Source organism: Macrobrachium nipponense, chromosome 18 (genome assembly GCF_015104395.2).
Source record: "Macrobrachium nipponense isolate FS-2020 chromosome 18, ASM1510439v2, whole genome shotgun sequence".
NCBI classification, from domain to species: Eukaryota; Metazoa; Arthropoda; class Malacostraca; order Decapoda; family Palaemonidae; genus Macrobrachium; species Macrobrachium nipponense.
Genome location: NC_087211.1, coordinates 40238482 through 40252658, shown reverse-complemented (window position 1 = coordinate 40252658; position 14177 = coordinate 40238482). Strand labels below are relative to the sequence as shown.

The 14177-nt window shown below is 39.2% G+C and overlaps 1 protein-coding gene across 3 annotated transcripts in view; it reads right to left on the bottom strand.

The window, feature by feature from the left end:
* LOC135196998 (protein PHTF2-like) overlaps positions 1-14177 on the bottom strand; it is a gene marked incomplete at its 3' end in the record, with an annotated part of 362229 nt that overhangs the window by 33169 nt on the left and 314883 nt on the right. For all 3 annotated transcript variants that reach the window (XM_064223887.1, XM_064223888.1, XM_064223886.1), the window contains 1 exon segment: positions 5973-6122. In XM_064223887.1, the coding sequence (XP_064079957.1) occupies positions 5973-6122 (150 nt within the window).

The following is a 14177-nucleotide window of genomic DNA, read 5'->3' as shown; positions in this document are numbered from 1 at the left end:
TCATTTTTACTACTAGAAATTAATTCAAATTAGTTTCACATGTATACCTCGACCTACTACCATAAGTATATTATAAGTAGCTGAAAGGATAAGAAATATGAAAGGTGACGTTCTCGTTTAAGTCTATTTCATGTTTTTATTTATTTTTTTTTTTTCAAGAGTGCTTTAATCAAGAGTTGCTCTTTGACGGCTACAGGGTGTAACACGAGTGTATGCACATATTTTGGGGAATGAAAGATAAAGTTTCTTTGAACAGAAAATATTTTATAAACATCCATTTTAAGGCGTCCGTTGTCGGTGCGGGGAATTTTAAAATAACCGTTATCATTACTGATGCTTTCAAGCGATGGAGTTCGTGGTGAGAAGTCGGCTCGAGTCGCCCGAGAGAGCGGAGGTGGCGTATAGGAGTGATGGAGGGATTAGGCCGATGTTAATAAAGTATCTCCCAATAAAATGTATTCTTTAGGTTTTGAAGAAAAAAAATGCATGCATCATTGAAACTGTTTCCCTCCCTATCCGTGGTATTCACTGGCCATCGATAAAAAACAAAACAAAAAGAGTAAGCCTAACTGAATCTCTCATTCATCAAAGATACGTTTCCTTATTCATTAGACTTATTCATTAGACACCTATCAAAGATTTCAAGTGTAGATTTAAAAATCTCTTCCTCTCCTTCTAAAGTATTCATCAGACACCAGTCATAAGCGTAGAGCTAGTCATGATTCCTGGTTCAGCAATGTCGTGACGATGCACTAGAATTTAAAATTCACAAATGAATGTTGCTCAGCAACGTTTACACAACTGTATTGACTTGCTCTCTTGTGGTGCTTTGAGGTGTTCCACCTCTAGGCCCATGTTCTAAATTTTGCCGTTCTATAAACAATTTGATTCATCTATCTATGATTCTCTCCGGTTTATTAAGCTTTCTTGATATCTCTCCAACAGGAACTTGCATCGAATGCAGTGCAATAATTGTCTCTCGCTCATCGAAGGATGTTTCTTAGACCGATAAATGACACATTGACATTAGATTCCCGTGCATAACATCAAAAGCAATAGAGTGAGGTCGCCTGGTTCACAGTGTTAGGATAGCGTTATTTTTTCTTTTTGTTTTTAAATTTGATAGCATTTTGTGAGATTCCAATGTTTTCTGTAAAATTTAACAAATGGAATAGTTCAACTACCTTCAACTTAATATTGAAATGATAATTTAAGGACTATGTTTATGCGATACTACTAGTGATAGGTGTCTCCTATCTATTTGGTAATGTATATCTATGGCTGTGATATGACGTTTTTTATCACTTCGTTTCGTTCACGTCAATTTTGCTATATGGAAAATAGTTTTACACAATAACATAACATAATGTTCTAAAGATATCAGTGACTGTTTTTAACGTCATTACATATGATTTCTTCCATCTTTGAAAAGAAAAATCGATAAATAAGGCATGAATCGTGCGTCAGGCAAGTGAACGAAAAATTATGAAACTCTGCCACGAGTTTTTTGGCCGACAGTACTGAGGAAAAAAAAAAAAAAAAAAAAAAAAAAAAAAGTAGTTTCTCGTTCGGTTGTTCATGGCTGTACACGTTCACGCAATGAGTATAACATTAAAACCATACTTTCATCATTCTCTCTTGCTGTTATTGAACTTATGTAACTATAAGATGGGATAAAATTAGGCTATTATAATTTGGTCCCTCATAAAATCGGACTATCGTAAGACGAATTATCATAACTTGAACACTACAGCTACCTGTACACTATAAACCTTATTATATCCTTACATACTCTAGACACACTAAGGATTAAAGGTAGGCTTTTTTCACTTTACACTATTTATAATGCTATAATATACTGTACAGTACTACTGTACAGTAAATTCTATAGTACTATACTGCATAAATATAATTTTACTTATTGCGCCATTGCGGGATTACGGCGCCTTTGACTGGTCTAGAGTTTCGAAAGGAGGTGTGTAGCGTCCATAGACTTTAAAATTGCTTCGCGTTGAAAATCACTTAGCGTCAGCGGCCAGGAACGGAACCCCTGCCGCTAACCGAGGGTCGCCTGTATTGTGATATCTCATGCAAATGGGCCCAAGTTGTCACAGGTGAACACTCGCGTGAACACCTAGGGAACGGTCAATAGCCCAAAACAGAATGCCCTGAGCTGGAACACTGTCTCCCTGAGGATGTAGTGAAGGTGATTGCGGGGGGACGGATGGATGAGTATTCGGAAATACGCATCCTTTAGATCAACTGTAAGAATGAAGTCATTCCCCCAGATGGAGGCAAGCACTGAGTGGGCTGTCTCCATTGTGAACTCAATCTGGCAAACAAATTGGTACAAGGGAGGCGTTCTCTACAAGAAAGATACGGCTGTAGAAGCCTCGGGATCAATCTGACACAATCTCCACAGTGCCCTTCTTGCTTGAGTCCGCAATTCTTCAGCGAACCCGGAACGTTGGTTAGATGGACTTCAATGTTGGTAAGAGGTGGCGGAAACTGGAAGAGAAGTAGATATCCCTCCTGAAGGACATCCACTATCCAGGTCTCAGCTCCATGTAATTGCCATGTTGCCCAATGGCTTGACAGGTACCATCCCCACCAATAGCAGCAGCTGGAGGGGAACACCACCCCTAGTGTCCTCCCTTCTTCCCCTTGCTCCCTTTTCCAAACAGGAAAGTGGGTTGAAAAGGACATGCTTCCATACTCTTCTTGGCAGACGAAAATGGAGGCTGGGCGTTCCCGCAAGTGCCCTTCGAAGCCAAGGAAGTGCTAACCTGAGCCGAGGGACGGGCCGCAGCAGCACGCAAAGACCCAGAGGTCTTGGCCACTCCTGGTGAACAAGGCGGTTGCTGTCTTCCCCACGTTGCTTGTCCACTGCAGCATCTACCAACTCCCTAGGGAAGAGAAGGGCAGAAACCAGCAACAGTCCATTCCTATGGGTCAATGCCGACTCAGGACCTACATGCCTGGAGATCCAATTCAGGACAGCATCCCTCCTCTTCAGCACCAGGTTTGCCCACAGACTTGCCATCTGGTGGGCAAGGTAGGAGATGGCTCTACCTCCACATTGGCACAGCCTCTCAAAAATGGAATCCTCTCCAGGGATGATGGCACACGAGGAAGCAGCAACCTTGGATACTGTGAAGGACCACAGACCCAGCCAGGAGACTGCCTGGAGGGCTGCCATGGCAGTGGCCTCCAGGTTCCCCCTTTTGCTGTGAGAGGGAGACCCCTTCCGAAGCAAGGTGCTACAGTAAGAGACCAGGGCCTAAACGAACCAGGTCTGGGTCAACCTCCTTAGCTGGCAAGGACCTCTCTGAGGGTGTGTAGAAATGCTTCAAGCGAGACAGAGGAGGGGGAAGGAGCTTGTTTGAGTTGTTTCAACCAAAGAAAATTCTCTTACCCAGAGACAAGAATATTCACTTAGTCAAGGGCACCCTCAGCAAGCAACACCACATTAGCCCCACCAAAACCTTTGGTTCCTTCATAGGACCCCAAAAGAATTTGAGGCATGAAGGACAATCCACAGAAGAAGCGGTGGCTCCTTTCCCAAGATCACTGTGATGATGGACCACCATAATGATCTCTGTAAAAGTCCTCTGTATTTTGTGGGTGTATGCATTCTGGGGAAGAGAACCCTCAAGTTCTTCCAGGTGCAGTCCTGGGATAGAGGACCGTGAAATGAAAACTTGTCAGAGTTCCTCATGTCTGAATCACACCTCACGGTAAAACTCCAGGAGGCTGAGGAGATAAGTGAGGAGGATCAGGCACTCCCACCTGTCCTGCCATAAGAACCAGCAAGAGAGGCAAGCCATGGGCAGTCACCAACTCATGGTGATGGCAGCAAGGTTTATGCCTCAGCAAAGCGCTATCCCGAGGAGAACAGAGAAGTTCAACTGAGGCGAGCCAAGCCAATCACGTGAATGCAATCGGGCTGGGAGGAGTCGAGTGCTCAGGAGCTGGCTGGCGTGAACTTGTGCTGCCCTTCTGACATGTCCCAGTCTTCTTTGAGGCCAAAACCTCCCAAGAGGAAGACTAGACAGGGGACCTCCTCTCTCCTTCTCCAGATGCTCAGGTGCTTGGAACCTTGAGACCAAGACATCGAACTGGGAACCTGACTGAGCACTAGAAGCAGTGCTGGTAGGAAGTGCCGAGACACCTGCATGTCTTGGCATTTTCTCTCGACCTGTGCCTAAACTGGACCAGGAAGTGGGCTTGTTGGTACTGGTTCAGGGTACCCGAGTCTTCGTAGAATCTCGAACACTCTCCATGACTCGGCTTAGCCGAGCACCCAATGCTCCCCAAATCTTGTGCTGTAACATCAATGGGAACGGTCTACGTCCGAGTATCTGAAGAAATTGGGAAGAGGCAGGCACAATACCAGTCTTAGAAGCGGACTTCTTAGAGCTGGTATTGGGAGAGCGGACCGAAGCCTGCAAGCCTGAGGCTCCTAAAAGCAAGAACCTGGAGGGCATGCAAATTGGTTCCCAAACCTGAAGTCCAGGAAGAGCCAACGAGAAATCCCACTGCTTCTTCTGTGGAGGAAGGCAGCCCATTTGAAGGGGGAGAGAAAGCCATCTTCTTCAGCCAACAAACCTCAGAAGAAGAAGGGGAGGAGGCAGCAGATGATGAAGACGATGATGACAACACCTTACAAGGCTTCTTCTTTAACCTTCTATTCGTCATCTACTTCAGGATAGCAGTCAGGTCCTCCATCCTAAAGGGAGCAGCAGCAATCACAGGAGAAACCAGTGCAACATGAGTGGCAGGAGCATCAGCAACAGCAGGAGAAGCAACGGAAGTGACTGGGACAGCCAGGGCAGGAGGCGCAGCAACAGTGGCCTGGTCAGCAGAGATCACAGGAGCAGCTGGGGCAGCAGGAACCATCACATTGAGGCCCAGTTGAAGTAACCATCATAGGAGGCACAGCATGAGCAGACAGGGCCGCAGTGAAACCCTGAAGGCAGGGGCACTGCATGCTGGGGTGCTGAGTATGCATTGCTGTCCGGTCTACCACTGCAAAAAGTCATTTGCATCGGAAAGTGGGTAGACACAGTTGTTGGCATTTTTGTGAATGCTGTCATGGTCGTGGTTGGAGCAGCATGGGTCACCACCAAGAACTTCGTTAGGTGGGTCAGGAGGCCCTGCAGAGATGGAGTGCCAGAGAGCCCCAAAGAGTACCAAGCTGAAAGAAACAAAGGTCGGGTTGCTGAGGTCAGTGGTGGGAGACTCCTCTCACTCTGAGGGGAAAAGTTCCCCCTACCAGGAAGCAACCCTGGCGCTGATCTCCGCTCGATGAAGAGAGCAAAGAGGACAAAGGAGAGATCTCTCCCCAAGGAGAGACGACCAGAAGGGGAAGCTTACCAGGAGAGAGAAATGAGGAGAAAGGGTTGGTCACAAAGGGAAGCGTCTGGGGCGTAAAACCTTCCAACAACGCCTTACTGGCCTTCCTCCGATAGTTTCCTCCAGGTAAACTTTGGCCCCTGCACGGGCGACCAAGAACAACTCTTGGCACAAGTAAGATCAGGATTATATTCACACACCCTGCAAGAGGTACGAAGGGCATGAGGGTCAACATCAAAGGAGAAGCAAAGATTGTCACACTCCTTGTTGCCAAACCTAGGACACACATATACACAATCAAAAAGAAGAAAGATCCCACCAGGTAACTCAGCTTAACAACAATCAGGCAGAGAGTGAAGAAACACATGTCTGCACACCACAACAGCTGAAAACAAATTGGATGGTAGTTAACTGCCTAGCAACCTTGTTTGAAAGTTTAACGGGCATTTCAGCTTCACTGAAAGTAATTCCTAATGTAAAGGACTAATGATTTGTATAATGTCATGTAAGAACAAACAAATTTATATATCTAACAACATTACAGTCTTCTATTCAACAGTTTCCTTAATTATATGCCCAAAGAACTGCTTTTAATTTTCTTCATTAAAGTATCTCACCTTGCCCGTCTTGCAGAGGTTAGATAACAAAAGTGCTTTGCATAAAGGAACCTTTGTTTGAAGGTCCGTTCTGCAACAGAGAGTAAAAAGAAGAACCCAGATGCCAGTAAAAACCGATTGACCATGCATAGGAATACCATTGTTTTCACCCTGAAACAGAAGGATACAGTGTCAACAAGAAAATGCTTCAAACATCTTAACTGATAACAATTACATACTTTTAAACTTTAAAAAATACTTAATTTGTATATTTCCTAGATCTACAAACCAAAGCCTTTTATGTAGGAGTATTCCCCAGTGTGAGCTGGAACCAGTCCCCGAAACACAGTAACACGGTAGTTAACAGATTGAACTGAATACAGAATTTAGGCCAAAGGCCAAGCACTGGGACCTATGATGTCATTCAGCGCTGAAACAGACACCGACAGTAAAAGGTTTGAAAGGTGTAACAAAAGTAAAACCTAATAGTTACACTATGAATCAAATGATAAGAGTGGGTGGAAAGTAAGAGGGAAGAAAGAGAATATAAACAGAGGTATAATACAGTCCCCAGTTATTGGTGGACTCGGTTAATGGCGATCCAGTTTTATGGATCTTGTCTAACACCATAAAATTGACGATTTATGGCACCATAGCAGGCTGAGTTACGGTTATTGGCACTATAAAGTGCTGATAATAGACTTATGGTGCCATAAGGTGCTGATAACAGAGTTATGGCACCATAACATACCTAACATAGGCGCCAGCAACCAGTTATTGGCACTATTAACCAAAACTTGGCACCTTATGCGCCATAAAGCACCAAGTTTCTGTTAATGGCATTTTTCACTTATCAGCACCCAGCCGAGAATGGAACCCCAGCCGAGAATGGAACCCCAGCCGTGAATGGAACCCCAGCCGAGAATGGAACCCCAGCCATGAATGGAACCCCAGCCATGAATGGAACCCAAGCCGGGAATGGAACCCCAGCCAAGAATGGAAACCCAGCTGAGAATGGAACCCCAGCCAATAACTGGGGACTGCCTATACAAGAAACAAAAGGGGTTGCAGCTAGGGGACAAAGGCACACTGCAAAGAACCTTAAGTAATGCCTACAGTGCACTGTACAGGGTGCACTGACAGCATTACGTTAACTGATGGTAAGTGGGTGAGCAAGGGAATAACCCTACTAACATGCCAAGTACTTTTTCATCATCTTATACAACATGGTGTGGTTGATATGGTTTTATGAGAAAAAGTGCTCATTTGTATACCTAAGAAAAATATGAATTACTTTTTGATTTGTTATTTATTCCAACAGAAATACAATCTATCACCTTTTTATGTAAAGACATGCTTCTCAGGTAATATGTAGTCTCTCAACTGACAGTAAGTTGAAACTCCTAGAAATGTCGCATTCCAAGTTATAATCATGAACAAAGAAGTGATGACTCCTCAACCTCTTACTCCATCAAGTTTAGGGATGATGGAACAATAGGACCCTGAGTCTGAGCAATGAGTGTCTGAAACCCTAAAGCTACAAAGGTACAGTGAAACCTCGGTTTTCATACATACTAACCCATTCCAGAATGTCCCACAAAGTCTGAAACGTATAAAATCCAAACCAATAATTCCCATATGGAATAATGTAAATACGTACAATACAATGAAATCCAGACATAAAAAAATAATAAATGAAAATACATTTTATAGGGAATAAACACAGTTTTACATACGTACATACAGAAAACAATGAGAAATAAATATAAATGACTATTGAAATGAAAAAAATGAACATTTACCATCACTCTTACCTTTATGGAAAACATCTGTTAGCATATCACATATCAAGGACCTATCGGTGGTTACTTCTCTTTGTATATTACTGGCACTATCTGAGATTGGTTACTTCCCCTCTTCATTTTTTACTGGCATTAGGACCAGCTTCAGTTACTAGTAATATATATACAGTGGGGCCCCCGTATTCGCATTCTCCGGATTCGCAGATTTCTCTCTGGACCTTATCTACCCATTATTTGCAGGGAATTAGCCTATTCCCGGATTTTTTCCGAAGATAATCCCAAATTAGTGTATTTTTATGTTATTTTCATGACAATACATTTTTATTTTGATGTTATTTTCATGACTCAATACATTTTTATGATACAAAAATGATTTACTAATTTTACAATATTAATATTGATCAATACTGTATTACTAATTTCAATAAGATTAAATATCACAATAACAATTTTTACTTGTATCTGAACTTTCAAGATAGGAAGTTATAAGCATTTTTGGTGGAGGTTTTAACTATTCGCAGGTTTTAACTATAATCCCAAATTAGTGTATTTTTATGTTATTTTCATGACTCAATACATTTTTATGATACAAAAATGATTTACTAATTTTAAAATATAAATATTGATCAATACTGTATTACTAACTTCAATAAAATAAATGATATCACATAATAACAATAATAATTCTCTCTCTCTCTCTTTCTTACAGAGATGTTATGTTTTCTGTATGATAAATAAATGATTTAGTAATTTTCAAATAATATAAATGTAAAGAGCAATCAATTCATTAAAGAAAATACTATAGTCAATTAGTAAGATTTAGTTTATAAATTAAAAAATTATGTAAAAATGAAGGAAATCCCAGTCTTCACGCATCTTTCTTTCGAACTCCAGGTACCAAACCGAGGTCCAGCAGCTGTCAAATATATCATGTAATGTGACTGGAGGGGGAGGGAGTGCTCTCTCTCTCTCCTCTCTCTCTCTCCTCTCTTCTCTCTCTCGCTCTCTCTCTTCTCTTCCTCTCTCTTTATACTGAGATTTGAGATTTTCATAGTACAGGCAGTCCCCGGGTTACGACGGGGGTTCCGTTCTTGAGACGCGTCGTAACCCGAAAATCGTTGTAAGCCGGAAACGGGACCATTTCGGAAATATGTCTTAAACTAATAAAAGTTAATAAAAAACCTTACTTGTAATCCTTTGGTTTACACAACATGTTGTTTCCTGTAGTTTTATTGTACAACCTGGAGTTATTTTTCATAAAAAAATGCTGGTTCTTGAAGGTAAAAACTATTGTAATCCTCTGATGACACCTACATTCTTGAAGTTTTATGTACAAACCTAGAGTGATTTTTGCCAAATCTTGAGGGCTAAAAGAACAGCTGATTACTATTTACGTATCATATAGACTAATTAAAGTAAACGTATCTTTAAATAGGCTTAAAACATTTCCTGGCATGAGTCAGAGGCTGTTTAATGAAACAAACACTTCTCTGTCCTATCTGTTCAGAAAATAAATGTTACGTCAATCCCCGAGACCATTGTTGCCAAGACCTCTCTCTCTCTCTCTCTCTCTCTCTCTCTCTCTCTCTCTCTCTCTCTCTCTCTCTCTCTCCTCATCAAATTACACTGGAACCTTGACATACGATTTCCCTAATATACGAATGTTTTGAGATACAACAGAAAATTTGCAAAAATATATGCTTTGATATACAACAAAATATTTGAAATACGATTTTTACGATGTGATAGTTGTATAGGTAACCGATAAATGGCGTCAGTCTGTTTGTTGGTGCTGCATCGTTAACACGCGTCGTTGTTTAGTTTCGTTGTATTTGTGCCTATTTTTCATGTTATTTTGTCTTATATTATTAACCATGGGTCTCAAAGCTAAAGACAAAGCAGGTGTTAAGAAAAAACCTAAGACAATTATTTCGATGGAAGCAAACATGAAATTATAGCAAGCATGAACGTGGCGTTCGTATCGTCGATTTGGCAAACGAGTATGGTCAAAATTCGTTTTCTACAATCATTCCACGGTCATCAAGCAGAAGGAAGCTATAAAACCTTCCAAAGGCATCACCCATATTTCTAAACTACGAACTGATTAAAAAACAAAATATAAATAAAAAATTAGTTTAGCAATGTTATTTCATTTGTGTTTATTACGTAGTTATTAGTGTACATACGTAAACAAAAAGAGAGCAAATCGTTCCCTGCCACCCTTCCCTACCTCCTCCCCCTGGTGGCCTCACGTCATCTTTCGTTGTGATAAGTAAAATTCCTTTCTTTTTTTTATTGTGTGTGTTATTACTAGTTTATTTGTGTATAAATTGTGTATATTATATGTAATTTAGCTGTGTTTAGGTGTGGTTTCATAGCGCTAGAACGGATTAATACATATTACATTATTTTAAATGGGAAAAAATGCTTTGAGATACAACTGTTTTGATATACGACGATGGTAAGCGGAACAAATTAAATTCGTATGTCAAGGTTCCAGTGTACTGGATAATGTCTCTCTTTGGATACTTCATTTTGCCAAATCTTGAGGGCTACAAGAACAATTGATTACTATTTACGTATCATATAGACTAATTAAGTAAAACGTATCTTTAAATAGGGCTTATATTAATAGTATCAACAAAAAAAACATTTACTGGCATGAGTCAGAGGCCGCGTTTAACAAAACGAACACTTCTCTGTCCTTAACTCGGAGCGTCGCAAGACGCCTCTCTCTCTCTCTCTCTCTCTCTCTCTCTCTCTCTCTCTCTCTGATCAAATTACTGGATAATGTCTCTCTTTGGATACTTGGAATTTGCATTGTAATCTAACCAGAAACTTCGTTTTGTTATAATACTGGAAACAAGCAATGATTTTTTTCATTATTTGCACTTTTGGACTGTTATATGTAAACTTTGCGCACCGCAAGCAAGTATGTATTCATTCGCTCGGAAACTAGTTCCGCATATGAGGCGTCACTAAAAAACATCGAAAAATACGACATAAAAGTGTCGAAAATCATCATAACCTCAAAATTTTTTTTTGTAATCTAACCAGAAAAAAACTATTTTTTTATTAATATACTGTGCTAAACTATGAAGGATTTTTATCATAGTATGTGTTTTTTAAAAAAAAAAACAAAAAGCGTTGTTAACCTCGGTGCGTCGGAAGCGTCAGCGTTGTAACCTCGGAACAAGCGTTGTAACCCAGGACGGATTTTTCCATTGAATATTTAAGAAAAAGCGTCGAAACCTCGGAATGTTGTAAGCCGGACCCGTTGTAACCCGGGGACCGCCTGTACATGTATGTATAATATGTTTATTAATATTTTCAAGTGATAATAATAATTATAATTACAAAAATCATATGTGATAGTATTTCACAGAAATACAACAATAATCTTTCCATTTCACTCTTTCAAAATAAGGATAACTCTCTCTCTCTCTCTCTCTCTCTCTCTCTCTCTCTCTCTCTCTCTCTCTCTCTCTCCAGAGATGTATGTTTTTTGTATGATGAATAAAATGATTTACTAATTTTCAAATACCAATTTAATGTAAACAGCAATAATATCAATTCATTAAGGAAAATACTGCAATGAATTAGTAAGATTTAGTTTATAAATAAAAAAAATATGTAAGAATAAAGGAAATCCCAGTCTTCACGCATCTTTCTTTCGAACTCCAGGTACCAAACTGAGGACCAACAGCTGTCAAATATATCAAGTAATGTGACAGGAGGGGAGGGAGTCTCTCTCTCTCTCTCTCTCTCTCTCTCTTTACTGAGATGAGAGATTTTTATGGTACATGTATGTATATATGTTTATTAATATTTTCAAATAATAAGAATACTACAACAGTAATTACATAATCATATGAGATAGTATTTTAAAGAAATACTACAATAACCTTCCCTTCACTCTTTCAAATACAAATAACTCTCTCTCTCTCTCTCTCTCTCTCTCTCTCTCTCTCTCTCTCTCTCTCTTTTGCCACGAGATACCCATGTCATAGTGGTAACTCTCGATCTCTGCTTGGCATGGAAGTTTATGTATACAGTATATCTTTAAGGGCATTACTACATTTTATGGTGAAATAATAATATACAGTACTAGCTTTCAAATAATATTAAGTTTAATTAGATTAAACAATAACATCTCTTTCTCTCTATCACTTACGTATGTTTATTTGTTTTGTAATTAAATAAATGATTTACCTTATGACTAATTTTCAAATATTGATAAGATTAATAAAAAAAATAGCGATTCCCAGTCTTTTTATCCACTTGGAGGAAAGAGGGCAAGGGAGTAAATGACAGTTTGACATACGTATTGGCGGAGGGGAAGAGGTCGGAGTCTAAGAGTTATTCTCTCTCTCTCTCTTTCCATTATTATTCTCTTTGTCTCAGGAATAATTCATAATTTCACTCTTGATGGTCAGATATATGATGTTGCCATTCAATGGTCTCTCTCTCTCTCTCGCTCTCTAATCTCTTCGGTCTCTCTCTCTTCTCATTCTTTGTTATTGGCTGTAAGTATATAAATATTTTTAATGGTAAAATGTTTAAGATGACTTTGAAATGATATTAATAATTTAACCTCAAAGATTAATGCAGTAATAGGTAAGTAACTTTAGGTATAATTGAAGTAGGATGTTATTTAAGGTATACATTTGGTATCAGAACTTTCAAGATAGGCAGTTATAAGCATTTTTTGTGGTGGTTTTAACTATTCATGTGGGTGGCTGGTACACATCCCCTTGAATACGGGGGACCACTGCATGTATGTTATGTGTATGTATGTATATGTATGTATTTTGTATGTATGTATGTAATATATTTGTATACTATATGTATGTAATATGTATATATACTTATTATATATTTGTGTGTATATATATATATATATATATATATATAAATATATATATATATATATATATATATATATAGGTACCTATGTATAATATATATATATATGTATATATATATATATATATATATATATATATATATATATATATATATATATATAAGGTATATATATATATATATATATATATATATATATATATATATATATATATATGGATATATATATATATATATATATATATATATATATATATATATATATATATATATATATAATATATATATATATTAAATATATATATATATATATATATATATATATATATATATATATATGTATATACATAGATATATAAGATATAATATATATATATATATATATATATATAGATATATATATATTTATATATATTTATATATATATATATACACAGTGGTACCTCGAGATATGAAAGGCTCAACTTACGAAAAACTCGAGATACGAAAGCCAATGCGAAAAATTTAACGGCTCTACATACGAAAAGTTTTCAAGATACGAAAGGTTTCTGAAAGTCCGAGATTCGCCCGGATAACAATTTAAAACTCGCGCCGCCATCTTAGTACTAGTAGACTCGCCACCATCCTCCTGCTCTCCCATTGGTTCTAGATGCTAGTCACCACCATGAAATCCTTCTCTCCTATTGACAGCATCTTATATGTGGTGGCGTACCAACAATCTCGCCTCTTCGTACCAACATCTTTATCGTACGCACATGGCATTCGTTTGGTCCAACGATTTCGTTGAGTAACGTAAATTCGTTAGTGATTTCGTTGCAGTACTATTATTGTGTTGTGCGAAAACTTATTGTGTTACTTATACGTAAATTACGTAAAAGATAACATAGTCATGGGTCCCAAGAAAGTTGAAATTCACGAAAGAAGCGCATGCTCTCTTTCGAGACAAAGATGGAGATCATCAAGAAGTACGAAGCTGCTATGCGATTGAGTGTGATCGCAAAGGAATACGGCCGTAATCCGTCAACAATAGGCACCATCCTTAAACAGAAGGTGCCATCAAAGCACAAAGCTACACCGTCGAAGGGCATATCTATTTTGTCCACCAAGAGGAGCCACGTGCATGACGAGATGGAACGGCTGCTCCTCGTCTGGATAAAAGACAAAGAAATCGCTGGCTATACGGTACCGGAGACAGCAATCGCCCACAAGGCCAGCCCTATTTTCGGCGATTTGATTGCGCAGGCGGAAGACGACGGAGGGAAGGGACTTCAACGCAAACCCAGAGTTCAAGGCTTCGCATGGCTGGTTCGAGAAATTCCGTAAACGGACTGGCATCCATTCGGTGGTGCGTCATGGGGAGGCTGCCAGCTCGGACACAAAAGCGGCTGAAGCATTTAAGAAAACTTTCGACGAGATGATGACCAAGGAAGGCTACAGTTCTCAGCAAGTCTTCAATTGTGATGAGACTGGCCTTTTTTAGAAAAATGCCTCGTCGGACATACATCACGGAGGAAGAGAAAGAAGCTACCCGGGCATAAAGCCTATGAAGACAGGCATA